Source organism: Mycteria americana, chromosome 22 (assembly GCF_035582795.1).
Source record: "Mycteria americana isolate JAX WOST 10 ecotype Jacksonville Zoo and Gardens chromosome 22, USCA_MyAme_1.0, whole genome shotgun sequence".
Lineage (NCBI taxonomy): Eukaryota > Metazoa > Chordata > Aves > Ciconiiformes > Ciconiidae > Mycteria > Mycteria americana.
In genome coordinates this window covers 4,403,605-4,430,209 of record NC_134386.1, presented here as the reverse complement: position 1 = coordinate 4,430,209, position 26,605 = coordinate 4,403,605, and the positions used below count along the sequence as shown (strand labels likewise).

The window sequence follows — 26,605 nt, the reverse complement described above, 5'->3', positions numbered from 1 at the left end:
TAGGTTGCAAAGCTTTCCTTATTTGCTGTGGGGTGGTGAAGCTGTTGTGGGAAGGGCTGAGCTGAGTTCCCTTCAATTCATACTTTCTGCTGGCTAAAAACTTGCTTTTTTAATTAAAAAAAAAGAGAATCTGGAGCCGGGGGTGGGGTGTAAAACTCCCTTGAGGACTGCCCCAAAGGGTCGCAGCTTCTCCATCTCTGCAGCGTTCAGCCGTGGTGCCAAGGCAGGTTTCTGCCAGTGTGTCGGAGCGCGAGCGTCCCCGTATTTCCCACGTGGGAGAGGAGAGCGTTTCTGCGGGCAGAGCCGGGGTCTCACTCGCGGGCCCCGGCTCCCCGCCGTCCCCCCCATCACGCTGCCTCGTAGCACCGGCTGGTTTCCACACTCATACCAGTAAGCCAGAGGCGGCATCCAGGTGTCTGTGTGGCTGGGACAAGACAGCACCCCTGCTGAAAGAGTGGATTTTCGCTTCGCTTTCACAGTTCCTCCGCAGAGGAGGAGGAGGAGCGGGACACGATGGAGCAGAGCTGCTCTGAGCTGGCCCCTCTCGAAGGATGTAGGGTGCAGGAGGGGGAGGCACGGGGTGCGCAGGGTGCCTGCCCCAGCGCTCATCAGATCCAGCCCTGGTCTAATTTTGGTGATTCCAGGCAGAGCATCCCAGCAGTTGCATTTTCCAGTGCTCTGCATCCCGTGCTGGCAGGGCAGCTCCTCTTTGGGAAGGATCTGCCGGTGTTTGCTGTGGTTGGGTTTCCATAGCCGGAGGGTGGTTGGGAAGCTCTGCCAGTGGGGTTTCAGGTCCGCAGGTGGGTGCAAAAACCTGAGGAGCATCTCTGAAAGGAGTCACCCGTAGCTGTGCCATGGCTGCGGAGGGCAGTGCAGGAGAGCGGGCCCTGGAAGGGACAGGGACATTCCCGGTGCCGCTGGGATGCCTCTGGAGCTGCTTCCTGCGAGGGTTGGGTTTGCTCGGCAGGATACCAGGTTGGGAGAAGGGATTTGTCGATACAAACTCGCCCCATCCCGCCCAGCTCCGCATCCATGTCGTTCATTGGCAGCCGGTTGGGAGCAGGGAGAGTTCACTGGGGTGCTTGGGTTTGGTGCTGAGCATCGCTGGAGGGAGCCGCGGCCGGGCTGGTGCTCTGCGGCATGACCCCTGCAGCCGTGTTTCAGAGGTTTCTCTGCAAGCGGTGGCTGGGAGATGGTCAGGAAGAACCCGGCTTTGGCAGAAGCAAGCGGCACCACGCAAAAAAAAGACTGGCTGTTCCCTGGGGAGCTGATTCCTCCGTAGGCGTCGAAGCCCATCAGGCTCGGCCGTGCGGGGAGCTGGGGTCAGGAAGGCTGAAAGCCTTCAGTGCATCAGGGGCCTGTCCAAGCGCCGCTGCCGGTGCCATGGACACCATCGGGGGTCAAGTTAGCCCCAAATTCCCTAGAAATAAGTGAAAGAAAAGCGTATTTTGGGTGAAGCACAGCATGTGCCTTTGCTGACGCGTTTCGAGCTCCTGCTGGTTGTCCCCCCCGGCTCCAGCCTCGCTGGGAGCGGCCCCCTGCCATGGGTGCACAGCGGTTTTTGCCAGGGGAGAAGATGGAAGCACCGGGAGGTGCAAGGGCTGAGCGGTGCTAAAGCTTTCCTGTTCCTCCGGGCTCCGCAGGGACTGGGGGGGGCCCATTTGGTGCGCTCTTCTGCCTGCTTTGAGCAAAGGGGCCCTGGGCTGAGCTGCCCGTGGGGCGCGGGGGCAGCCCAAAACCCTTAGCCTATAATTTCCTACCTCCAGCTCTTCTCTTTTTAGAGTAAAATTATATTTTGTACTTTTCCGGCCCCGGAGCTGCCCCCTTCAGTCTGGACGGCTTCCTCTGAGCACCGTGCCGCTGCGTGGCTGCCATCGAGCGTTGCCCTTGTGTGGTGCTGCACGGCCCCGACGCGGCGCCGAGCACCCCGACACCGACGCCTGGGGCTGGCCCCGGGACTTTTCCAACGCGCCATTAATTTTTTCACAAAGCCGGGTTTAGCGGATAAGCGGAGAAGGGTGTCCCGTTGCTGACCCCTGGTGCTCGCGGCCACGGTGGTGCTCGCCGCAGAACAGCTTTTTCTATTCCTAGTACCAAAGTGCCGGTGTTTGGCTCCTTGCGGCGCAGCCTCTGACCCAGGGAGGCCTCGTCCTGCCCGAGCGCTGGTACTTGGGTCCAGCGGGTTGCGGCACTGATGCCGCGTCACCCCAGAAGAGCTTGAAGACCCCACCGCCGGTGCTGGTGGTGGGTTGCAGCACCCCTCGCTGCCTGTGGGAAGGAGAGAGCGATGGGCTGGGTGATGCCGTGGATGGTGCTGGCACGGTGAGATGGGTGTTTGGGGGGGGGACGAGCTGGTCTCCTGATGTCCAGGTCAGGATCAAGCCAGCTCCAGCTGGGGAAACACCAGCACCGGTTTAAGGGACCTGAGCTTCAGCCAGCCAGAATTGGCCCCGTCTGAATTTTTGCTTATTTTCTCACTTGCCGTAATTTGAAAAATATTTTCCGAGAAATTAAATGTTTCTTCTTCCAGTTGTTGCTTTTTTCTGTTCCACGTGCACAGAGTCTGCTCCCTGGAGATTGTCACGTGAACGGGCTTCACTTTTGTGTCTTTGAGGTCATCGCTGATGTCATCGAAGCTGGGGAACGGGCCTTTTGCATCATTTCTTTTCTGGAGCTGGGTCGATGCTGAGGCTCTGAAATGAAATGGGGGTGTCTTTCTTCCTCCATTTCTTTTTTCCTTTCAGAGGCAAGTCAGGAACGTTCACTGAGCCAAGACGTATGTTGCTCGAATGTGCCGGAGCCGCCTGTAACAACATAGCTGGGGCAGGGTGAGGTTGCAGGGGAATAGGAAATGAAAACCTTTTCAGCCCAAAAAATTCATACAATGGCAAAAAACCAAAGCAAACCAAACCTAAATATAGCAGGGCCTGTGAGTTCGCTTTGACTTCTGGTGAATGCTTGTGGTGGAAGAAAAATGGGTCGCTTTTAAAACAAAAAAACCCCACAGAAGTCATCCTGTCGAAGTGCTGCTTTGGGCAGCTTTTTGCTGGGGCGTTGGGGCAAGAAGCGGCTGTGCGGGGCCCGGGGGCAGCTTTTTAGCTTAGGAACATGCCTTTGAAGGAAAAAAGTATCTTTTCAGAATGACACGTCATCTGGAGCAACGCGTCCCAGTGTAATGTCCTGGGTTTACTGGTTTATACAGGTTTTGAGATGGATTCACGTGCTGGGGTGGCCCTTGGTGATGCTGGGGGGTCGGGGAATTGCCGTGGGGATGCAGGGTCGGGTCATCGCAGCGGGCAGGACCGTGGGACGTGCATCGAGCCGGGGTTGAGATCAGCCTCTCTCCCCTCCGCAGCTGCTCTAATGCTTTATCTGCTGGTAGCGATTCCCCTCTCTCTGCTCCCGCCTCCCAGCGCCTGGGCTGGGATTTCGGAGGGTCCCGACGTGACGTTTCGTATTTGATGGGGCTGGGGCCGTGCCAGCGGGAGCCGCAGCTGCGTGCATGCGTTTTCCATCACGCCCTGTTCACGCGATAGGAGACCTTCCCCCAAAGTTCTTGTTTGCTCCGCAGTTTTTTTTCCACAGGTCCCCAAATACACATAAAAATGACGGATGCGCTCTCTATTTCCCTGCTCTGTTTCTCTCCACCCGGAGCAGATGGCCGGTGCCGAAGCCGTCGGCGTGGGCTCCTCCGGCACGGGGCTCGTTGCAATGCCTCGGGATGCTGCAAGCCGGGTGCTGCCGATGGGAACTCAATTTTGAATGGCTCTGATGATGCTGTTAGAGCGGGCGAGCTCTTTGCACCGGCTCCAATGCCCGAAAGCCGCTGCTGGTGCTTCACGGGGATGCCACACTTGGTGCAAACACCCGTGTCACCCTGCCCAGAGCCCGTCACCCCAGGGACAGGCACTGGGGCAAACCTCAGGGTTATTTCTGCACGGAGGTGGTGATCTGCGGCGTGCCGGGTGCTGCGCACAGGGATGCACCCCGAAACTTGCTGTGCGTGAAAAGGGAGCCAGGATGCTCTGGCAGGGCTGGGGGCGATGTGTGGCATGATGCCGAATCTCCAGCGATGCTTTAACCCTTTCCCCCTGTTTTTTCTACAGACTCCAAAGTCTTCCTCATCTACAACACGGGCGCGCAGGGCTGCCTGGAGACGAAGGACTCGCTGGTGAGACTCGCCAAGGGCTGCAACGCCAGCGCCCCGGCCCAGCAGTGGAAATGGGTCTCGCGAAATCGCCTCTTCAACGTGGGGTCCATGCAGTGCCTGGGGGTGTCGTGGCACGGGGCCAATACCACGGCGGGGCTGCACCCCTTGGCCACCTATGAGTGCGACCGCGAGTCCGTCAACATGCGCTGGAGCTGCCGTGGCCTTGGGGAGCAGCTCTCGCAGCATCTTGGCGCTCGCCCGGGCAATTCGTCCCTGGACAGGGGGGACCAGGCACGTGGCTCGCAGTGGAGGACGTACGGCACTGAGGAGGATCTGTGCTCCGTGCCGTATTCAGGTAAAGCCTCGCTGGGCGTTAGTGTTATCCCGTAACCCGAACCAGCCCTGAAACGTGAGCTGAGGCTGCGGTGCTGCAGCAGTCGGGTCCCGCCTGGGGAGCTCGGTCCCAGCTCGCTGGGGTTGCAAAACCAGGCAGGATTGGGGCGATGGGGATCAGCCCCGGGGAGCAGGCACCCCTGTACTGAGCCAGCCTGCACCCCTCCCCCCAGGCCTCCCTCCAGCCCCCCCATAGACGCAGCCTCAAGCAAGGGCTCCTCTTTCCCCGCAGAGATTTACACTATCCAGGGCAACTCGCACGGGAAGCCGTGCACCATCCCCTTCAAGTACGACAACCAGTGGTTTCACGAGTGCACCAGCACGGGGCGGGAGGACGGCCATCTCTGGTGTGCCACCACCCAGGACTACGGCAAGGACGAGCGATGGGGCTTCTGCCCCGTAAAGAGTAAGTGGGGGGGATGCGTCCCGTGGGGAAAAGCAGAAACCCCGTGTTCATCCCTCCTGCGGGCTTTCCTGCCTCTCCCCTTCCCTCCTGGCTCGTCCCTCCTCCCACGAGCAGCCTGTGGCCAGAGCACACCCACTGGCTTCTCGTTACCCGGCTTTTGGGGGTTATTGGGGGTTTTTGGAGCCACGGATGGGGCTGCATTGGGCGCTCGCCGTGCTCATCCCCGCAGGCAACGACTGCGAGACCTTTTGGGACAAGGACCACCTCACCAACAGCTGCTACCAGTTCAACTTCCAGTCGACGCTGTCGTGGCGGGAGGCTTGGAATAGCTGCGAGCAGCAAGGAGCCAACCTGCTCAGCATCACTGAGATCCACGAGCAGACCTATATCAACGGTGAGACGGTGGCATCCTGGCTGGGCACCCGTCCTCCTCACCCGGGGCAGAGCTGGTGGCACCGTGGCCATCGCCGGTGCCAGGTTGCTCTGCCTGCCCTGGGCGGTCGGTTTGGGGATGGTGACAGGCTGGGGGTTGAGCTGGGGCTGGGGGAGCTGATCCTGCCCCGCTGGCTGCGTCGGTCCCAGGGCTGCTGACGGGGTACAGCTCCACGCTCTGGATTGGGCTCAACGACCTGGACATCAACGGAGGCTGGCAGTGGTCGGACAACTCGCCCCTCAAGTACCTCAACTGGGAGAGCGGTGAGCCGGAGCGGTTACGGTGGTGATGCAGAGGCTGGGGAATAGTCTGTGACCACTGGAGATGGCCCCGTGGCAGGGGAGGTGGCCCGGGCTGCCGTGGGATGTCCCTTCGCTGCCTGGGGATGGAGAGCCCTGTGGGGCTGCGGAGCAGCCTGGGACATCCGTGGAGCTGGAGGGAGGACACAGGGTGCCGGAGGGGGACTTGTCCCTCTGCAAACCCTCAGCAGCCCTGTGGACAACCTGGGCTGAGCACCCTTGTTTGGAGGGTCGTTGCATCCCAGCTCGGTGCTGGAGTGTGGCTGAGGAGTGGTCCCCACCTGCAGACGCCCGTCTCTAACCCTGGGTGCTCAGGTGGCAGAAGGACCCGCTGCGAGGGCTGCCCTGGCCGTGCTCGGTCCTGTCACCCAGAGGCACTCGTGGGGACAGTGATACCCCAGGAGGGGGTTTGGGGACAGGCGAGAACAGTTCAGGTCTGGAACCGTGTCCCCCCCAGCTGCCGTCCAGCACTCGTAGGTGAAATAGCGATGCTGCAGGTCCTTGTGCATCGAGGCACCATAAATAATCGTGGGCGTGGGGGTCACGTCTTCATCGTGCAAAATAACAAAATAAATAGGTCTTTACTGGTGTTGGAGCAGGGAGAGCCGCACCCTGCCAGCACCGGCCCTCGCGTGGTGCCCTGCCCGTGTGGGCAGCGTTGGCGGCTCTGCCCCAGCCCTGCCAGCTCCTCAGCAGCGTGTCCCCCCCTCACCCCGCTTTCCAGACCAGCCCGACAACCCCAGCGAGGAGAACTGCGGGGTGATCCGCACCGAGTCGGCCGGGCAGTGGCAGAACCGCGACTGCGGCATCGCCCTCCCCTACGTCTGCAAGAAGAAGCCCAACGCCACCGCTGACCCCTTCCTGACGGGTGAGCGGGGGGATGGCTAGCACCGGGAGCGGGTAGCCCCGTATCCCAGCCAGGCGTGCTCCCGTCCCGGCACGGTCAGGGGATGCTGTCCAAGTGCCGGAGCAGCCCATGGAGATGCCCATGGTGTCCTCAGCTTGCTCGTGCCCTGGATGTGCGGAGCAGTGGCTGAGCTCCCCAGGGTTGCCTGGATTTGGAAAAAGTCCTCCCCAAGGAGCATCCCGCGAGAAGCACTTGGTGCAGTTACAGGTTGGGCAGTAGGGGAGGAATCGAGAGCAGCGGGAGGTCCCCCGTGGTCCCCAGGGAATGGGGTGCTCTCTGCTCTGCTCTGCCATTGCTCCTCTGCGAACAAAAGGGATCTTGTTTTGTCCCCAGAAGCTCTAAAGCCACCGCTGCCCGCACCTTGCCATTGCGTGTTACGTTTTGGCTGTAGCTTTCCCACGGTTGCTTTGGCTTGGTCTCCTGAGCACCCTGTGGGACTGCGGTCCCCTCCCCGTGGTCCCCTCCCTGCCCAGGAGAGGGTTGGAGGGGACAGGAGCCCTCAAGCTGCCTTGTGTCCTGCCAGACTCGTGGTCGGAGGTGAAGGTGGACTGCGAGCCCAGCTGGCAGCCCTTCCAGTCCAACTGCTACCGTCTGGTGGGAGAGAAGAAGAGCTGGCAGGAGGCGAAGAAGACCTGCCTGCGGAGTGGGGGGGACCTGGTCAGCATCCACACCCTCTCCGAGCTGGAGTTCGTCACCAAGCAGATCAAGCAAGGTAAGAGGGAGCCCACTGTGCCAGCAGCACCCTTCCCGTCCAGTTCTGGGGGCCGCGGAAAGGTCAGTTCTGTGTGATGGAGGCTGCGAAGTTGAATTCATTTGTGGCTGTGAAGGGAGTGGAGACCCCAGGCTGGGAGGTGATGTGTTGCTTGGAGGAGCTCGTGCCCCGGGCGCATTCTCCATCCAGCAAATGTAAAAGCTGTTCCCGGGAGCCTGCAGTGCTGAGGAAGAAAAGGCGCAGCTGCAGCTGGGAATGACACTAGTCCCAGTTGGTAGAAAAAGATGGGGAACAAAACGTCCTGCTGGGCTTGCTGGAGGAGGCTGCGCCTCTTACTGCTAAATCTGCCCAGGACACGAGTGTCCTGCACAGCAGGTCGAGTGAAGGGGGAACTCCGGCCTCTGGCATCCCGGGCTTCTCTTTCCGGGTCTGGCTTCACCCAGGTGTAATTGGGTTGATGTTTCCCGTGTCGGGATGTGTTGGAGCTGGGATGGTACTTGGGGGTTTCAGCCTGAGCGATCACGCGGTGGTACGGGGGAGCACCTGTGCCACCATCCTCCAGACCCCGCTTGTGCCACCCCTCCTTAGGATCGCCCTCGGCTCGGGTTTTGCTGTTCCCATACGAGCGCAGCCCCTCCGGCCAAATTATGCGCTCCCGCAGCCCGACCCTGCGCAGCAGAGCAAGAGCCTGGCAGCAAAAGCCTCCGCGGGGACGTCGGGGACCCGTACTTCAGCAGGGACCGGGGAGGGACGGGGGCTGAATGGGGTTAATGCTGAGGGAGGCAGGAGCCTTAGGGGAGTGGAGGAAGGAGCGGGACGTGCCGGCACCCCCAGGCCGGGAGCAGGCGGGTGGGATGGGAGGGGATGGTTGAAAACCATTAGCTCACTGGGCCTGAGCCTCTGGGTCCAGACTTTTAGCATTCTGCTGCTGCCAGCACCTCTCTGAATACGGCTGGGAAACGTCCCCGTGTTTCCCCCTCCGTGGGTCCATCCTTGCGGGCAGGAGCTGCCCTGCCCTGCCCTCTCCTGCCTGCTGGCACCTCTGGGGTTAGAGCCTGAGCCCCGCAGCGGGGTTTTGGCAGGGGCTTTGCGGAGACACGGTCCCATCGCGGGGGCTCGTGTCACCGGGGGGGTTTCTGCAGGGTTTCAGCCAGGCAGAGGGAATTTCACCCCCCCGACCCTCCTGTCTTGGCAGACGTGGAGGAGCTCTGGATTGGCCTAAATGACCTCAAGCTGCAGATGAACTTTGAGTGGTCGGACGGGACGCCCGTGAGGTTCACCTACTGGCACCCCTTCGAGCCCAACAACTTCCGCGACAGCCTGGAAGACTGCGTGACCATCTGGGGACCAGTGAGAGCCCGGGGCGGGGGCTCCGTTCCGCACCTCTGCGGAGCGCGCTGCAGCAGCCTTGCGGCCGGGGAAGGGATGCCCCGGGGAGCATCTCTGGCTGGGGTTGAACGCGTCTCATCCCAGGTGTTGGGGTGGGAGGGATCCAGCACGGCGTCCTCGGGGATCTGATGGAGGGAAGGAAAGTCTGTGGACCCGGCGTGGGGGTGGATGGGCTGGGGAATTCCTTGCGCTGTCGGCTGGGCTCAATCCTGCTCTTCTCCACCCTGTGCAGGAAGGGAGGTGGAATGACAGCCCGTGCAACCAGACCCTGCCGTCCATCTGCAAAAAGCCCGGTTGGGTGAGCCAGGAGAAGGAGGAGGATGACCATGGGTGCCGAAAGGTGAGGGGGACCTGGGGCGGGAGGTGGCTCTGCCTGCGCCTCGGCTCTGCCTGATGCTCGGGGCTTCAGGGTCGCAGGGGACCTCTCCCCAAAACCATTTCAGGGAGCCCCGGTGAGCAGCACCCGGAGCTGCAGGTCTGTGCCCGGGGGCTGCTGGCATGACAGAGGCTGCTGAGCCCTCGCTTCTGTGGTTGCCTGAGGCTGCGGGAAGAAATCGGGACAGAAGGCACGTCTCCATCGTCCAAGATCCTCCCCCTTGGGCTGGCTTGGTTGCCGGCAGGGATGTTCTTTTTTTTTTTTTTTTTCCCCTTGCCTCTCTCCATGCCAAAACCCAGCAGCAAAGCTGCTTCGTGCGGGAGCCCGGCGGGACGGAGGCAGCTGCCGGCCCCGCGATGGCGGGCTGTGTTCTCTGGGCTGGATATGGCCATTCTGGGGACGCAGCCACCAACCCGGCAGGTTCTCGCCCAGACCATGCTCTGCCTCAGTTTCCTCAGTTGTCGAGCAGGGCTGAGGCTGCCCTGTTCCCACGCTTGCTGGGAAACCGCTTTTGTGCCTCTTTGCAAGTCCTCGAGCGGCGAGCCTGGCATCGCCGCTGCTCTTGAACGTCTCCCAGCGTTTCAGAGCAAGCCAGCGCGCGCTCGCGCTCAGACTAGCAAGCAGCCCCTGCGGGCCGGCTCCCAGAGGTGCTGCTGGGCTGTGCAGGCGGCTCCTCCCGGGTCTTTGCCCGCTCGCAGCAGAGACAAACCCCAGCAGCCGCTTGGCTCTGCGTGAGCTCGGGGGGAGAGCGGCAGCCGGGCGAGCTGGCACGCCGGGCCAGATTGGGGGGGCTGCCAGCCGGAGCTGGAGGAGCCCCGGTGTCGGCGGGTGCTGGGGACGAGGCGCTCGGTGGCAGTGTGCCACCGCCACCCATCTGCTTGTCCCTGCAGCAGTCCTGAGGACTAATAGGATGTCCCCATAGAGATTTAACTCTCTCCTGCCTCTCCAGCCACAGTCTTACTCTGGCCCTGGGTGCCCAGCAGAGAGATGCACCCGCTGGGAAACAAACTGGGAGTGATAAATGAACCAAGGAAAGACCTTTTCCTGTCCTTCCTCCCCCTCCTCGTCCTCAGCGGGGCCATTTGCCACCCAGATGCAGAGGCTGGTGGAGAGGAGACAGCATCTTGCTTGGAGGATCGGTCCCGGTCCTCTCCAGCCACCGTGCTGGTTTTTCTTGGTGGCTTCGCTGCTTTTTCTTCCCCTTTCCAAACCCCCTTTATGTTTGGAACAGCCTTAAAGGAAGCGATGGGAGATGGAGGTTTGGGCGATGGGGAAGGCGGAGCCGGAGGGGGATGCGGGGGCATGCCGGAATCGGGAGCTGGAGGCGGCAGTTGGGGTTGATGATCCCATCCTGGCTCCTTTTCGGATCACCGGGGCTTGCTGTGGTGCTCAGTGCAAGGAAGAACACCCGTGTAGTTTTAGTGATGCTGGGGCCCAGGGCTGGGTGGGGACCCTTCTGGGGCCATCCACCCCCCCCTCTGGGGACACTGGGGACCTGCACTGTCCCATGCCAGGCCCCTTTCCTGGCCGCTCAGGGGTATCCATGGTTTTCCCGATGGGACGCAGCCAGTGGGTCCACACCTGGGTTTGCTGACTTTGGGGAAAGGCTGCAGGAGCAGGAACTTGGAGAAGAAAATGGGATTTGGGGTCATTTTCCTCTTGGTCTCCCAAAGCTGCTCTCCCGCTTCCCTCTCCACCGTGCTGATGATGCTGCAGATGGCACATGTCCCCCACTGTCCCTCCGATGCCCAGGGGTAAAACCCCGGTGATGCTTCCTACCCTGCCAGGAGGGTCCCTGAGCCGGGGGCCACTTGCCTCCCTGGCTGATCCCCTTCACCCTTCCCACCCCGGCTTGCTGTCCCATCACGTGCATGTCCCCTCTCGCAGATGAGCCCCCACGTCCCTCCCCGTGCCGCCGCTGCCAGCCCTGGGGCCGCCCTGCTCCCTGCTCTGGCAGAAGACAGGCACTATTGTGTCTCCAGCCCCGGAGAGGCTCCAACATCAACAAGGCGGGGGATTAAAGCAGGCTGCGGTGGGACTCGCTCTGGATTCGGCCCCGCGGCGTATAGAGGAGGATTGTGTTCCCCTCCCTGCGCCCCGGCCGGGGCTGGACGTTGGCAGGGAGAGCCGTTTCCCTGGCTTTGAAGCTGCCTGGGTGTTTGTTTTCCTTGCAGCCGTGTCCTCTGGGGCCGGGGGCTTGTTAGAGCTCAAAGCTGAGCGGGGTCAAGCCAGGGCGGCCGGGGGCAGGAGACCTCCCAGGAGAAGGTGGAGGTGGTGGCAGGGGTTGTGGGACGTTGCTCTCGCACCCCCCGTCCTTCTGGGAAGGGCTGGGGCGAGCGGTGACGTCCCCTGTCGCCCGTCCCCAGGGCTGGAAGTGGCACAGCCCCTCCTGCTTCTGGCTGGGCGAGGACCGCGTCCCCTACAGCGACGCCCGCAAGATGTGCTCCGACTACGGCTCCACGCTGGTCACCATCACCAACAGGTCAGTGCCGTGCCGATGGTGGTGGATTTGCCCCAGAACGAGCCCCCAAGGAGGGGTGTGACCCGTCAGCTGGGCTTGGCACGCGAGGGCTGGAGCCTCGCGGGCTGCTTGGCGTCTCGGCTCCCAGCATCGCCCGCTCTCGCCGCCCCTCCAGGTTCGAGCAGGCCTATGTCAGCAGCCTCATCTACGGCTGGGACGGGGAGTATTTTTGGACAGCGCTGCAGGACATCAACGAGACGGGTGCTTTCCGCTGGCTGAGCGGTGACGAGGTTATGTACACCCACTGGAACCGCGACCAGCCCGGTAAGGGGGCGGCCGCGGGCGGGATGGGGACGTCCCCTCCACGTGCGGCGGGTGCTGGCTCTGCCGCCTGGCACGGTCCGACCCTAAGGCTGGCATCCTCCCTGCTCCCGTGAGCGTTCCAGGTTACAACAAGGGCGGCTGCGTGGCCCTGGCCACCGGCAGCTCCATGGGGCTGTGGGAGGTGAAGAACTGCAGCACCTTCAAGGCCAAGTACATCTGCCGGCAGAACCTGGGCACGCCGGTCAACCCCGAGCTGCCCGGTCCCTACCCCACACCCAGCCTCGCCGCCACCTGCCCCCCGGGATGGAGCTCCGACTCCAAGCTCCGTCACTGTTACAAGGTAGAAGCGGTGCTGGGGGGGCCTGCCCTGGCCATTGCGGGGGTGCTCGTGCCTCCCCGCTGGCGCAGGGCGGGTGAAGGAGCATGTTTGGGTGCTTGCAAAGGGCAGCCTGGACCCCGCGAGCCTGGTTCGGGCTGCGTGGTGGCAGCGTGTCCCGGGATGCTGCTGCCTGCGGGGCGGGGACGATGCTCTGCTCCTCTCCCGGTGCTGAGCCCCCTCCGCTGCCGGTTCCTCCCTCCCCAGGTGTTCAACTTCGAGAAGCTGCAAGAGAAGAAGACGTGGATTGCAGCGCAGGAGTTTTGCCGGGAGCTGGGCGCCCAGCTGCTCAGCCTGGGCAGCTACGAGGAGGAGCACTTTGTCGCCAACACCCTCAACAAGATTTTTGGGTGAGAGGCTGGCTGCGCCCGTGCACGTCCCACTGCCCCAGTGTGCTTGGCACGAGCCCCCACCCCTCCCCGAGCTCTGGCACGCTTGGGTGGGTGGACGGGGCATGGACGTGGCTCTCTGAGCACGAACTTGTGTGCAGAAGGTGCATCGGTCGGTGTGGCTACACCGAAGAGGGGGTGCAGGAGACGTGCAGGAAATTCAGTGTAATTTGGGGATGGAGCTTGGGTTTGAAACTCCTTCAGCCCTGAGCCGGCGTGCCTGTTATCCAAGCTCCTGCCTTTGGGTGTTGTGGGGACAGCGGGCTTTGAAAACAAACAAAAAAAGGCCAGATTATAAATATATATTTGTATATAAATATAAAAAGCTGTGGTTTGGAGGGGGGTCGTGTTCTCACCCTTACCCCGGCTCCCCGCAGGGAGTCGGAGCCGGAGCTCCACGAGCAGCACTGGTTCTGGATCGGCCTGAACCGGCGGGACCCCGCGGGGGACAGGAGCTGGAGGTGGAGCGACGGGCTGGGGGTGAGTGCGGGGGGGTTTCGGCAAGATGACTCCGGTTGGCTTTTGGGGTGCAGGGGGGGGCAAATCCGGTGCTGGTGGAAATGCCCAACACCGCCCATCTCTCTCGACCCCCAGTTTTTCTACCACAACTTTGACCGCAGTAACTACGATGACGATGACATCCGGACCTGTGCGGTGCTGGACCTGGCCTCCCTGCAGTGGATGCCGATGCAGTGCGAAGCCCAGCTGGACTGGATCTGCAAACTGCCCAAAGGTACCCGGCGAAGAGGCCCCCAAACCCCGCAGCTGTGAATCACCTGGCAGAGGATGGGCTGCGGGATGGTGGAGCGGGTGCAGGGGGACCCTCTGTCACCTCCCTTCCGAAGGCTGCACTTTTATGGGAGGATGAGCCGGGATTCAGCTCATGGGAGGATTTTATGGGAGGATTCAGGGGCTGGGAGAGGGGCTGTCCATCCTCGGGGGACTGGGAGGGCATCTCGCCCTTGGAGCCCAGGGGCGGTTTGCAGGCAAGCGTCGGCGGGAGCATGCCAGCCCCACATCCCCCTGCCAGCCTCTCCTTGCCCTTTCGCCAGGTGCTGACGTGAAGGAGCCGGAGATCACGACCCAAGGTGCGTTGGCCACAGCCACGTGTCTGGCTGGCGTAGACCGTCCTCCCCGGGCGTCTGCCACCGCGTCGCATGCGTGAGCAAGGCACGGTCCCTGCGGGGCATCCCCGCAGCGTTACCCGGAGGAGGACAGATCCTGCGTAGGGTCGTAGGAGGGAGGGGAGCCCAGGCATCCTGCTGCCCCTTGCTGCACAACGTGGCTGCAGGGGTTGCCTGCAGGGACCGGGCAGGATCAGGCCCCTCCGCTGCAGGAGAGGGGCAAAAGCAAAGCAGCCCAATCTGTGGGAGTCCCAGGGACAGGGTGGCGGGCGCCGGGTGGCCGTGGCAGGGGGTGGCTCAGCCACGGCGTGACGCTGGTCCCTGCCTGCAGGCAGCAAAGAGTGGGTGAAGTACCAGGAGGCCGAGTACAAGTTCTTTGAGCACCACTCGACGTGGGTGCAGGCGCAGCGCATCTGCAGCTGGTTCCAGGCGGAGCTGGCGTCGGTGCACGGCGAGGCCGAGCTGCGTTTCCTGGGCCAGAACCTGAAGAAGGTACCAGGGGGACGGGGACCTTCCCGGGTGCTGACGGGCTCCGCTGCCTCCCCGGGCTGCTCCTTCCCCGGCTTCTTTCATTCTTTGCTGGAGGGACGTTACTTGGGGACAGCCGGGCTCTGCTGGGGTCACGATGGGGCTTGTGCGGTGGCAGCAGGTCCCGGTGCCCGGGTGCGGGTTTGGGGCTCAGCAAGGTGATGTTTTTTCCGCGGTGCAAGCTGCAGGGAGGCTTCCCGGTCCCCGTGCCCGGGGTGGCCGTGGTTGTCCCCAAGGACACCCAGTCCCTGCAGGGCACTGACCCGCGCTCTCCGGGCGTGCAGTTCTCCAGGGGCCAGGAGCAGCACTGGTGGATCGGGCTGCACACCTACGAGAACGACGGGAGGTTCAAGTAAGTTGGAGAGTGAGCCAGCGCGTCCCTGCACGTCCCCCTTCCGCTGTCCCCAGCTCTCGGAGCACTGCGCCTCAGCACCTGCATCTTGCGGGTCTCATCTTGGGGTGCTGGGATGGAGGTTCCTCACCCGCGAGAGGGCAGTGGTGGGGCACGCTCCCAGTTAGGGCATGCAACTGGTCCCATTCGCCAAGTCACTGCTCGGCCTTGTGCTCCCGCTGGTGCCTTTCCCAGGTGGTCCGACGGGTCCCTCCTCAACTTCGTCTCCTGGGCGCCGGGCAAGCCCCGGCCCATCAACAAGGACAAGAAGTGCGTGTACATGACGGCCAGCAGAGGTGAGGGGCCGGGGCCGGCCGCGCCGGGGCTCTGCAGGGGATGGGGGCCGCAGGCTGAGCGGAGGCACCCCTACCCCAGCGCGGCGGGGGGGTCATGCCCGGACTGTCTCTCCCTGCAGAGGACTGGGGTGACCAGAAGTGCCTGACAGCACTGCCCTACATCTGCAAGCGGAGCAACGGGACGGCTGTGAAGCCTTCCCTCCCACCGCTGCCTGCTCCTTCGAGTGGGGGCTGTCCCCACGGCTGGTTTCCCTTCCTCAGCAAGGTATGGAGGGAACGGAGAGGGGACAGAGAGTGGATGGCCGCCTCCTGGCCCCCCACCAGCCCCGCCAAGGCTGGGGGCGGGGGGCTGGGAAATGGTGGGGTGGCGAGGAAGACGCGCACATGTTTTGGGGGAAATGCTGGGGACTGCATGCGCGGGGATGCGGGAGAGGTGCTCCGTGGGGTGCAGGTGCAAGAGAGGGCAGGGGGATGAGGGGGGCGAGGGTGCAAAGGGGAGAAGGACCATGGGGGCAGAATGGGGCTGCAGGGGGTGGGTGAGCAGGGAGGGTGCAGGGCTCGGGGTGGCGGGGGGCAGCAGGGCAGTGTTTCCGTCCACGCAGTGTTTCAGCTTCAACGGCCACGACAAAGCTGAGATAGTGAAGTGGCCAGAGGCGAAGCAGGCGTGCGAAAGCCAGGGTGCCATCCTGGCCACCATCGCCAGCCCCCTGGAGCAGGGTAGGTGCCCCCTGCCCCCACCGGCCCCGCTGGCTTGGGACCTGCCCGGGGGTTGTCCTCAGCGCCTCGCCCGTCGCTTGCAGCTTTTGTCACGTCCATGCTGCCCAACATCTCCTTCGACCTCTGGATCGGCCTCCACGATGCCCAGAGGGAGTTCCAGTGGGTGGAGGGCGAGCCGCTGCGGCACGTGAGCTGGGCGCCCGGCGAGCCCTCGGGCTGCAGCGCCTCCAGCCCCCGTGACAAGCCGGTGAGTGAGACCCCTCCATAGCATCCCCCGTCCCCTGGGAAGGTCTCAGCCCCATGTTCCACCATGAGGATGGAAGGTTTTGGTGTGCCGGGGTGGCTCTCCGAAGACAGAGCAGGATCTGGCCCTGTGGGGTGGGGGGCCCTGGGTGGAGGTGTCCGTGGGGGTGGGATGACGACACCAAGGGCAGTGCTGACCTTGCGGCTTGGCCGTGCAGACCAACTGCGTGGTGGTGTGGCACGGCTCGCCCCCCCACTTCACGGGGCGCTGGGACGACCGGAGCTGCCTGGAGGAGAAGCACGGCTACATCTGCCAGCGGAGCATAGGTAGTGGGGGGACGGCGGGGACAGCCCCAGTCTCTGCTCGCTGGGGACCTGCCACCGCTGCCCTGGTGCCCCATGCTGTGGTGGGGCTGCGGCCAGGGAGCTTGGGGCGATGGGCTCAGCTTGGGGGGAGCTCAGGGCGCTGGGGGAGCTTGGGGACATGGGCTTGATTTGGGGGGCGGTCACTAATCCCAGCAGTTTGTGGGGCACCCCCAAACTTGTGCACACCAGCCTGCCTCTGCGTGTCCCCTAGGGACGTGCATCCTGATGGACGGCCCCCAGGTGGGGATGGCACCGGGGTGTCACTGCTCGTCACCCCTGGGGACGCGGCCTCTCTGCCCTCCCCGGTCGCACCGGGATGTCCCCAGATGTCTGTGCCCTATGCACAGCGCTGCCAGGGGCACCCCAGTTTGGGGGGGATGGACAAGGGAGTGACCCCCTGGGATGCAGGAGTGTCCTCTGTGCCTTCTGATTGTGTCTCTTTGCTCCCCCAGACCCGTCCCTGAGCCCCGCGCGGACGCCGTACCCCCCCTCGCCCACCGGCACCCTCTTTTACCACAACAGCACTTACCGCATCCTGCAGAAACCCCTCAGGTGGCACGAGGCGCTGCTGCTCTGCGAGACCCTCAACGCCACCCTGGCCACCATCCCCGACCCCTACAGCCAGGCTTTCCTCACCCAGGCCGTCAGCAGCCTGCGGGCTCCGCTCTGGATCGGGTTGGCCAACGATGAGGTGAGGGAAGGGGGCGTGCGCCCGGGGCAGGGGTCCCCAGGGGGTTGTGGAAGTCCCCCAGCTTCTCCTCCCCTTGGTTCTCCAGGGAGGCCGGAGCTACTCGTGGCTGACGGAGGAGAACCTCTTCTACGCCAACTGGCAGGACGGGGAGCCCCAGCAGGTTGCCGGCTGCTCCTACATGGACGCGGACGGGAGCTGGCGCACGGCCGGCTGCGACACCAAGCTGCAGGGGGGCATCTGCCAGCTCCGAGCAGGTGCTGGCCGGGGGGGCACGGGAGCTCGGCGGGAGGTGGACCGGGTGGGGAGCGCCCGAGGGTTGGAGGTGGCATCGCACTGGGGACCTTCTGGAGCTCTGTGCGTGTCCCTGCGGGGCTGGGTGCCCCAACGTGCTGTGGGACCCTGACACCCTGTGCCCCCCAACCCCCGCCAACGCGCCGTGTGCTCCCCAGGTGCCCCCCGCACGCACAAGTGGAGCTACAGCGGCAGCTGCCCCAAGTCGCTGGAGGACTCGTCCTGGATCCCCTTCCGGGACCACTGCTACACCTTCCACATGGAGATCACCCTGGGGCAGAAGGACGCCATGAGGAGGTGCCAGAAAGGTACGGGGAGGCTGTGGTGGCCGGAGGGGGGTGACGCACCCTTGGAAAGGGAAGAGGATGGGGTCCCAGGATGCCCATGGGGGCATGAATAGGACCCTTGTCCCTACACACATGTCCAGCCCTGGTCAGCCATCGTCTCCTCTTTGCTGTTGCGTGTTGGGGTTCCCCAACTCCCCTGTGGTTTGTGCATGGTTCCTCAGCTTTGTCCTCTTGGGCACTGCTGCTCCCGAGCTCCATCCTCCAAGCTCTGGGCTCTTCCCTAACACTCCTTCCTCCGCAGTTGGTGGCACGGTGTTGTCTATCCAGGATGAGATGGAAAACGTCTTTGTGTGGGAGCACCTCCAGGCATACGAGGGCCCATCCAAAGGTGCCTGGCTGGGCATGACCTTCAACCCCAAAGGTACAAAGGAAGGAGCAAGGTTTTATCCCTCTTAGGCAACGCCCTGAATTCCCACGAGGTCTGTGGTGAGCAGCGGAAGCCCTTGGTGGTGGCACCAGTGTGGGGGGCTCATGCCATGGTGTGACCAGGAACCCCATTGCCTCAGGCCATGCTGGACATGCCATGTGTGTCCTTCTCTGGCTTGGTGGGATGGGAGTGGTGGCTTTCAAGCCCAGAGCCTCCTCCAAGGTGCTGGAGCCTGCAGGTTCAGGAAGGTGCCCTGCAGCCCCTGGTCCTTCCCATCTCCCCATCGCCCCATCACACCTCCCATCTCCCCATCGCCCCTTCACACCTCCTCATCTCCCCATCACACCTCCCTGTGCTTTCTGAATTAGGGCAAAGATGGGTTGTCCCCTCCAGCCTCTCCAGACCTCATTCTTCCATTTCCCAGGTGGCACCTTGGTTTGGCACGACAACACCGCCGTGAACTACTCCAACTGGGGCCAGCATGACACGGGGCCCAGCATGCTCAGCCAGAACAGCTGCTACTGGATCCAGAGCAGCAACGGCGTGTGGCGCCTGGGCTCCTGCACAAACGTCACCATGGGGGTCATCTGCAAGATCCCCAGAGGTAGGGGCCCCCCCTGCTCCCCGAGGTGCCTGGGCTGATGTGGGGTGAGCTGGGGGTCTGGGCAGGGTGCTGCAGGGCAGAGCTCTGCCCCGCTGGCAGCACCGGCCGCACGCGTTGGGCAATTGCAGTGCAGGGGGATAGTAGGGCCCGTGCTGGGGTCTGCAGACCCCCGCTGGGCTCAGTGGAGCCTGGGTGGGCTGTGCACGTCTCGGTGGCCGGGTCGGCACCTTGGGGCGGGATGCGGCTGGCGGGGTGGTGGGGGAGCAGAACCAGAGGACCCCCGCAGCTGTGCATCACCCAGCGTCTGTGCGGCGTTGGGAGCGGCGGGGGACGCGGGGCTGGTGGTGCCGGTGCTGGGAAGAGGGGAGGGTGCCGTGGCCGCACACTCATCTGTCTGTGTTGCTGTTGCAGTGGAGGAGAGCAGCTTTTCCAGGGCAGGTGAGTGGCACCGTTAGCCCGGGCACAGCACCAGGACCGGGAACTGGCGCTGGGGGACTGTGCTGCAGCCCCGCTTGTATTAATAACCAGAGAAGTGGTGTTTGTGGGTGGGAAATCCTATTTCCCGGTGGCTTTGGCCCTGGGTTAGGACTCCCCAGCAGCAGCAGCCATCCCTCCACGGAGGAGTGTGTGCGGCCAGACCCTCGCTGGGCTCTCCTGCCCTTGCCCATGCTGCCTGGGCAGGCTGGGGGATGGACACTGCATCTGCTGGTGGGATCCCAAAGATCCATCCCAGGCAGCTGCCAGATGTTCATGAACATCAGGAGCGACCCAGAGAGGCTGCCCAGCCCTGGGAGCTCTGCCACCGGCAGGATGTCCCCAGAACACCAAGCAGACTCCAGTCCTGTCCTGCTCTGACCCATCCTGCCTGAGAGCCCCTGTCCGGCTGGAGACCCGCCAGCCCAAGCCCCTCTTGCGGGATGAGACGGCAGGAGATGGCAGGAGATGGCAGGCTGCCTTTCACCGGCCTTTTCCCCTCACTGCAGCTCTGCCGGAGAACACGACGGCCATCGCGGTGGTGGTGCTGTCGACGCTGGCGCTGTGCGCCGTGCTGGGCGTCGCCGTCTACCTGTACAAGCGTCGGCGGAGCGCGGAGCGGGGCGCCTTCGAGAGCGCCCGCTACAGCCGCACCACCTCCAACCCCAGCGAATCCGCCGAGAAGAACATCCTGGTGTCGGACATGGAGATGAACGAGCAGCAAGACTAACGGCAGGGGGGACGCTGGGGACGGGGACCCGGGGAGGGGGGAGGACGGAGAGCTTCACACACGCTATCCCCACGGGGCAGGGGTGGCAGCGGGACCGTTGCAGCAGGGCAGGGAGAGGGGCTGGGGTCAGGGTCCAGCCAGGCGGGCGAGCGCAGGGAGCTGGGGTTCCTCTTGCCCCGTGGGTCGCTGCCGCCACCTCCGGGCTCGTCCCTGGCTGCCGGGAGTTTGCCTGCAGCAGCCGTGGAGGCAGTTTCAGGGCTAAAAAGTTTAGAGAAAAGTTGCCCCCCCCCCCCAGTTCAAGAGCTTTCTGGCGGTGTGAACAGGCTCCGAGACACCTTCCCCTTGGGAGAAGGCAAGTGCGGGCGTTCAGGGCCCCGCGACGGGCTCGTTCCCCCCAGGAACCGAGCTGGTGTCCGAGAAGACATCCTCCTGGGCAAGAGGTCTCTAAAGCCAATCTACCTCCCCTCCGCATGCAGTGGCGAGGGCCCTGCCAGTCCCCCCCCGTCCCCGCCGCCATGCCGCTCCTCTCCCCCTCCTCGGCCTCGTCCCCAATCTCTGGCAGAAAGCAGCAGAGACGCCATCGCAGCGATCTGAGTGTGGACCCCCCGGCATCAGCGATGGACCCCCTCTCCTCCCTGGCACATGCCTAGGGCTGCATCCAGCCCCGGCGAGGCTGCAGCTGCTCCCCCCCGGGCTGGCAGCCAGAGCCCGTCCCGCTTTCTGTTCCTTTGGTGTGTGTCCCCCCCCAAATAACTGCACGTGATGGCCCCGGAGCAAACCGCTGGCCAGGCCCCTCCCCAGCAGGAGCATCCTTGGCACCCCAGGCTCCGCCGGAGGAGCTGGGTGCCGCGGCACAAGGCGCTGCCGGAGAGCGGGGCCACCCTCCGTCCCTTGCCGGGCAGGGACGGCACGGGGCTGGGGTCGCTTGCCACTGGTTGCCTTGTTCAGGCCGGAAGGACGAGCGTCAGGGCTGTAGGGTGGGGAGTGACTTGGAAGCTTTGGTGGTTATTTTGAAAGTTTGGTGGTTTGTTTCTTTTTTTTTTAAGGAAACGATAGCTTTTTTTGCTATGCTGTATTGAGTGCGTGCTGAATATATACGTTCTTTCACACAGCTGGCTGGGGTGTTTGTGGTTGCCTGTTTTACGTGTAGGGTGTAGCGGAGGAGGAGGAGGAGGAAGGCGGTGCGAGGCTGAGCCCCTGCCTGGCTTTAGGGCTGTGCAGGAAGGCGCGGGGCTGTCCCGGGGCTGAGCCTTCCTCCTCCATCAGCTGCCTGCAGCAGCGTCCCGGTGCCGGGGTCGGGGCAGAGGATGCCTGGAGACAGCGAGAGACAATCGGGCCCCGAGGGGGGTTCCCTGCTGGGAATGGGACCCAAAGAGCCCCTTAGACCTCTGAAGCGGGGTGGCACAGCCCCTGCAAGAGACGTTGCATTTAGCCCTCTGCCTCCGAGGCTCGAGTTGGGGTTTTTTTTGTTGTGACGACAACGGGAACTAGCTAATTTCTGTTACTCTCCTTTTTGATGCCTATGTGGATTTTAAAATCTGTTGATTTCACTTAAGCTGGACATTAAGTGTTTAAGAAACTGTTGGGGGGTGGGATGGGGGAACAAGGGATCGTTGGGGTTTTGTTTACTTTTTGGCAATGTCCAAAAGCCGCCACGATGTTTCAGGGCGAGCGAGAATCTGGAGCATACGGAGCTGCCCCGGCTCCATTTCTCTCTCTTGGCTTTCTCTGCATTTATTTTCTGAGGTCCTTTCTGGTTTGGAGCTGTTGATTTTGTCCACGGGCCCGTGGCTTCCTGGCGTGGGTGCCGGATCCTGAAAAGCTGAGCGTGAATTCCTCCTCATCCCCAGCGGGCGTTGATGTACCAAGCAGGAAGCTTGGAGTGAGCCGGCATCCCTCCTGCAGGGATGGCTGGAATAGCAGGAGGGATGCTGAGCTGGAAGCTGTGCTGCTGGCGGGGATGGAGGTCCTGGATTAACTCCTCCTGGATGAGCAGAGCTGTTAGGAAGTCCTAAACAATAAAGGTTGAGGTTGGGATTGGTGGGAAGGAGTGGGTGAAGAGCGGTGCTGAGGTCGAGGGGTGCAGCCGGGCAGGGTTGGGGCTCGTTTGGAGAAGTGCATGAGGCCCCGGGCAAGGTGAGCGCAGGGGAGCACGGGGGGCACGGCTGGGGCGGGGGTGCGTTGCCGGCACCGGGGGAAAGCCCGTGCATGGAGAGGCATGGAGAGCTGGGGGTTAGGAAGGAGGTCCCGTAGCCGTGCGGGAGGCATCCCACCTGGCTTTCACACAGCCCTACCTGGGGACACCTTGTTTAAGAGAGTTTCTTTTTTTTTTTTTTTTTTCCTTCTTCTTGATTAATTTGTTCTCTTCTCCTTTGCTTTCAAGAAAAGAAATCTGTACAGTCTAGGGGAAATTTTGTATGAGAAGAGTTTTGTCAGCTGTTGGCAGTGATCAGGATTATGGGAAAAACGCATATATGGTTAAGTGGTATCTCCTATCACCATTAGAATAATGTGAAGAATTGCTTACAAGGACCCTGTCAATTATATATATATATATATATATATATAAAATATATATATATAGTTTTGCATTTTTTTACTCTCTGTGGTTTGTAAATCCTTTTAGAAGCTTGGAAATAAAATTTCCTTCCCCACCTATTTTCTTCCCTTTTTTTTTTTCTTCCCCTTTCATTTGGGAAAAACAAAACTTGCCTTTCCCTGTGTCCCTAACAAGTAGCGAACATAAAGCTGAAATTACACCTCCCTGTCTGGCAGAGGAGGTTAAAGGCTGCCCAGGTGAGGGGGGTGTTGTATTAATGCCCGGCATTGCTTGGTTGTGTGTCCCGGGGGTATGGTGGCTCTCCTCTGCTGGCTGGTCTTCAGAAGAGTCGGCTGGAGGGAGAAGATGAAGGAGAACAGGCAACGTTTACTGGCGGACGACTCCTGAGTTCGTGGAAGATGTCAGACTGAGCAGGGTCCTTGGAAAAGCACTGAAACTTCTGTTTCTCCCCCAGGGTTGGGAGATGGGGCTGCAATCCAGCTGAGCCTGCTCCATCCCGTAGCTCGTACCGGAGCGGTGAGCAGTGGATGCGACCATCGTAGCTAGCACCACAGCATTCCCGGGCGCTGCCGGTGGAGGAAGGCTGCGGGGGCGAGCTGCGCCAAAGCCGCTGCGCAAGAGCACTTCTCCTGAAGCAGCGTCCTGCCGGCACGGAGCACGGGCATGGCGTGGGGCAGCCGCTGGCAGCGTTTCCGCACGTGGGGCTTCCCTCTGCTCACACCGTGTTCGCTCAGGGTGCTGTTTTCTTGCCTCCCTCTGCTTCAGGGCTTCCCCCCATCCCTTGGGTAGCCCAGGGCTGCCCGCACCCATCGCTCCCCTCCCTGGGGGACAGACCCAGCGCCCTCCCCGCTCCCCCACCACGCTGATGTGCTTGGGAGAGACGAGATCTCAACAAGGTTTCCCTCGGGTTTGCCGGGGCCATTTGGTTTTGCCTTTCATTCGGTGAAGAGCACAGCACAGGCACTTGGAGCAGAAGCTCTCAGGATGCCTTTGAAGAAACAGGTGATTTTTCTCTTTTGTTTTTCACCCGAGAGGTGAGAGGAGCTGGCGGGGGGGCAGCGAGGGCTGCGCCGTTTAATTGCGAACAGCGGTGGAAATCGTGCTGAGCGGCACTGCACTGCAGCGGGGGAAAGGACGCTGGAGTCATCCTTGTTCTAGAGCTTAAACGCTCTCAGGGTGACCTGACCTGAATTCAGGTATGTGGCTTCTCTTCAAAGGAAGCCCAGGGAAACTTGCACTGCTGATTTTAAACAGGGAAGCGCAGAACGCGGTTGTTTGGTTTTTTTTTTAATTTAAAATAAATGCAGCCTTTGGAAAAATAGTAGTTTGTAGTAACCAAAGGCCCTTTCTCACAGAGATGAAGAGTCTCTGCCTTTTATCTGCTCTTCTAAACTTGAATTAAGCACATCCATTTTAAGGGAGTCATTAGAAAATTCCGTGAGGTCTGGTTCAGGCTGGGTTCACCTGCAGAAGGATACAAAATAGCCTCGTTATTTTAATCCCCTTTAATTTCCCTACTGACTACTTAGGTATCAGACAGAGGGAAGGCGGCACCTCCGAGGCTGGCAACTAGGACACTCTAAAATTAGCCATTGGCAGGTGTGCTGCTCGCCAGCCCCTGGACTGCGGACTGGCGGTAGGGGTTTTGAAGAGGAACGTCGGGTTTATTTTCAGAAGGAATTTATAGCGTGTCTAAGAAGTGCAGCACACCACACCTAGACTCACCTGATAAATCCAAGTCAACCTGGGCTGCTGGCATAGCCTTAGGCTCCCGTCGTAGTCAGCTCTGGTGCACTCACTGGGCACTAGTAGGTCTAAACTACTGGGTCAGATGAACGGTGACCTAAAGTGCCCTTTTCTCTTGAATAAAGAAAGAAGGCTGAGGCAGCTAGCCGAGCGGCAGCGTCTACATGACACCTGACGTTAGGTGAGCAGAATCCTTCCCTAAGAGGCTAATTCCTTCGATTTTGCCTGCCCTGATAGATAAAAGCAGACTAAGCTGCTTAGGACTTGCTCATCATCTGCCTTGAATACTTTTAGCCCTGCACTGAGATGGTCGCAGTATCCACGGCGTGTGGGAAGTGCTCAAATATATTTGGGAGCCTTATGGTATGGGCAGTGCAGAAGCTGTTGTGCCATGCTTGGCTCTTCTAAAGACACGCCGGCTGTTCTGGCTACAAGCTATAGCAAAGCAGCGTGCACAGAAAGGGTGAGGAGTCCTCTGGGCTGAGCCTGCTCTTTACCACTCAGATCCGACACAGCAGTGTTTGCGGAGGTGAGAATTCAGTGTTAAATGTTCAGGAAAAAGAAAACGCTCAGTGGCTGTAGCGTATCGAGGATCGGGGCTCCTCAGAGCCGCCAAATGCATATGATGTGTATGGACTGAGATCAGCGGACACGGCCTTTTTGAAGCAAATTGCAGTTGGCAGCTGTTTTCATTTCACCCCATGGTAAAAACCGCTACTCTGAAAAGAACCAGTTTGTGCAAAATGAGTAGCCACAAGGTCTTTGTTTCCTTATTCCCAGAACTCAGGCATAAGTCTGACTCAGAAGTTACTAATCTTTGCTGGATAAAGAAGGACAATATTCTGTGAATATAGTGTCTGCTTAGTAAGTAATTTTGTTCAGGAATAATCACAAATATGCTAGGTACTCTTCACTTGGGATGGTTATTGGTCATATTATCGTGTATAGTTCATGTTTAATCATTACCTTCTAATTCATGCAGTTGGTACATGGTTTGTAAGGACCACCTTGGAGACTGGTGAGCACAGCCGCGCACGCGGGTCAGGTTTCCAGGGACGGACCATAACCAGCACAGTGTCACCAAGCAGCGTAGGGGATATTAAGTGCCTTAAAACTTGCAAAATTATACCCTCTCATCATACACAGTAAAAAGAATTACAATTTATTAAGCAATACATTTCAAGTTTATGTGGCATTGAGAAGTTAGGAACTGCGTTAATCAGACAAGAATTCAGAAGGTTCATGTACAAATCTGAGCGTAGCTTAAAAGAATTTATACAGCAAATTTGTACTGATCAATCCAATTTTTTGCTGAGATACAAATACTCCAGGCTTCTTGCTGTACAGCACAGTGAAGCCTTCAGGCTCCTTCCTATCTTCGCTTCCAAACAGCAGCAGTATTTTCTAGTTGCTTTGCACAGATTCAACTCAGTGTCTTTGTATGTCAGCATTCAAGTCAAGATCTGAGTAACTGGTTTTCTTCTGCCTTTGTTCTCTCCTCCAAAACAAAGGAAAGAGCCTCTTTGTTCAGGCCATGTTAGCTGTTAAAGAGAGAGAACATTAAATACAAGAACTTTACTGGAACTTCACCCCACTCAAGCTGAAGGCAGTGCACTCCCTGGGTTGTTGTCATGCGCATTCAATCAACAGATGTAAAAGTGTGCTTTGGACCTTTTGGCTGTAAGCTGTGTACAGGATCGCATCACTTCATAAGCTCAAGCTCTTAATCAGAAGAAACCTCAGAAGCAAAGAATGTCAGTATTATATGACTCAAAACACAGTAAGGGAACCACAGGCATCTCCGTAGCTTGTGATTTTAAAGGTTAAAGAAGGTCGGTTAAAAACCCAACTTACTAGCCAACTGTTTCCAATTAGGTGAGGCAGTTTCAGGACATAATCAATAGAAGTGACTTCACTACTAGTTACCTTGACCTGTGGTCTTTTAAAGTAATTAGCAATCAGTGTTTGGACTTTTAAAGACATCAGTAGGACTACAAAAAGGACTGTGTGACATAAACACGCTTGTTTTGGCTTTAATTAAAGTAGGAGCAAAGTAGGGGTATAAAAACCAATGAAGAGGGTACTCGATATAAAGGCTTCTTGGTGGAATTCCAACATCATGAGAGTTGTATCTGTTTTTCTCAGAGTCAGGCTCTGCAAATGAAGAAAGGAAGGCGTTTTAGAATACCTTTCTTCATCAACAAGAAAAATACTGACCGAACTTAGCAAGGTGAAAGGTCATTGCTTTCTCTTAAGCTTGGAAGTAGAGAACAACCACTGACTAATGGTTTTCATTGCCAATTCTCTGCACTACTAGCCTGCCGTTCTGCTCTCAGAGGCACCTGTGCAATCCCTGCTGAACTCAAGTTTTGTTGCCCATCTGAGGATACAACAGCTTCCCCAACATTCACAAGAAATCTATTATTTGACGTAGCCTTCAGCCTTACGCAGTTTGAGTTACTGTGGGAGAGTACAGTAAGGCAGAAAGGACGGTCTCCTCGTTGGACACAGACGT

The 26,605-nt window shown here is 60.3% G+C and overlaps 1 protein-coding gene across 2 annotated transcripts in view; it reads left to right on the top strand.

Moving 5' to 3' along the window:
- The window catches only part of MRC2 (mannose receptor C-type 2), a 29,741-nt gene extending 7,584 nt beyond the window's left edge, over positions 1-22,157 (top strand). The window contains exons 2-30 of one of the 2 annotated variants that reach the window (XM_075522837.1): positions 4,107-4,505; positions 4,776-4,949; positions 5,179-5,343; positions 5,532-5,645; positions 6,406-6,549; positions 7,112-7,300; positions 8,496-8,650; positions 8,922-9,029; positions 11,432-11,547; positions 11,702-11,850; positions 11,973-12,190; positions 12,434-12,576; positions 12,993-13,095; positions 13,210-13,348; positions 13,668-13,703; positions 14,071-14,231; positions 14,552-14,619; positions 14,854-14,954; positions 15,074-15,219; positions 15,557-15,671; positions 15,755-15,918; positions 16,133-16,241; positions 16,733-16,971; positions 17,057-17,225; positions 17,421-17,570; positions 17,851-17,970; positions 18,401-18,580; positions 18,992-19,018; positions 19,564-22,157. In XM_075522837.1, coding sequence (XP_075378952.1) covers positions 4,107-4,505; positions 4,776-4,949; positions 5,179-5,343; positions 5,532-5,645; positions 6,406-6,549; positions 7,112-7,300; positions 8,496-8,650; positions 8,922-9,029; positions 11,432-11,547; positions 11,702-11,850; positions 11,973-12,190; positions 12,434-12,576; positions 12,993-13,095; positions 13,210-13,348; positions 13,668-13,703; positions 14,071-14,231; positions 14,552-14,619; positions 14,854-14,954; positions 15,074-15,219; positions 15,557-15,671; positions 15,755-15,918; positions 16,133-16,241; positions 16,733-16,971; positions 17,057-17,225; positions 17,421-17,570; positions 17,851-17,970; positions 18,401-18,580; positions 18,992-19,018; positions 19,564-19,784 — 4,322 coding nt within the window. In that variant the 3' untranslated portion in view covers positions 19,785-22,157. The remainder of the gene's footprint in view (positions 1-4,106; positions 4,506-4,775; positions 4,950-5,178; positions 5,344-5,531; positions 5,646-6,405; positions 6,550-7,111; positions 7,301-8,495; positions 8,651-8,921; positions 9,030-11,431; positions 11,548-11,701; positions 11,851-11,972; positions 12,191-12,433; positions 12,577-12,992; positions 13,096-13,209; positions 13,349-13,667; positions 13,704-14,070; positions 14,232-14,551; positions 14,620-14,853; positions 14,955-15,073; positions 15,220-15,556; positions 15,672-15,754; positions 15,919-16,132; positions 16,242-16,732; positions 16,972-17,056; positions 17,226-17,420; positions 17,571-17,850; positions 17,971-18,400; positions 18,581-18,991; positions 19,019-19,563) is intronic. The other variant, XM_075522838.1, reaches the window with a different exon arrangement.
- The last annotated feature ends 4,448 nt before the right edge of the window (positions 22,158-26,605 follow it).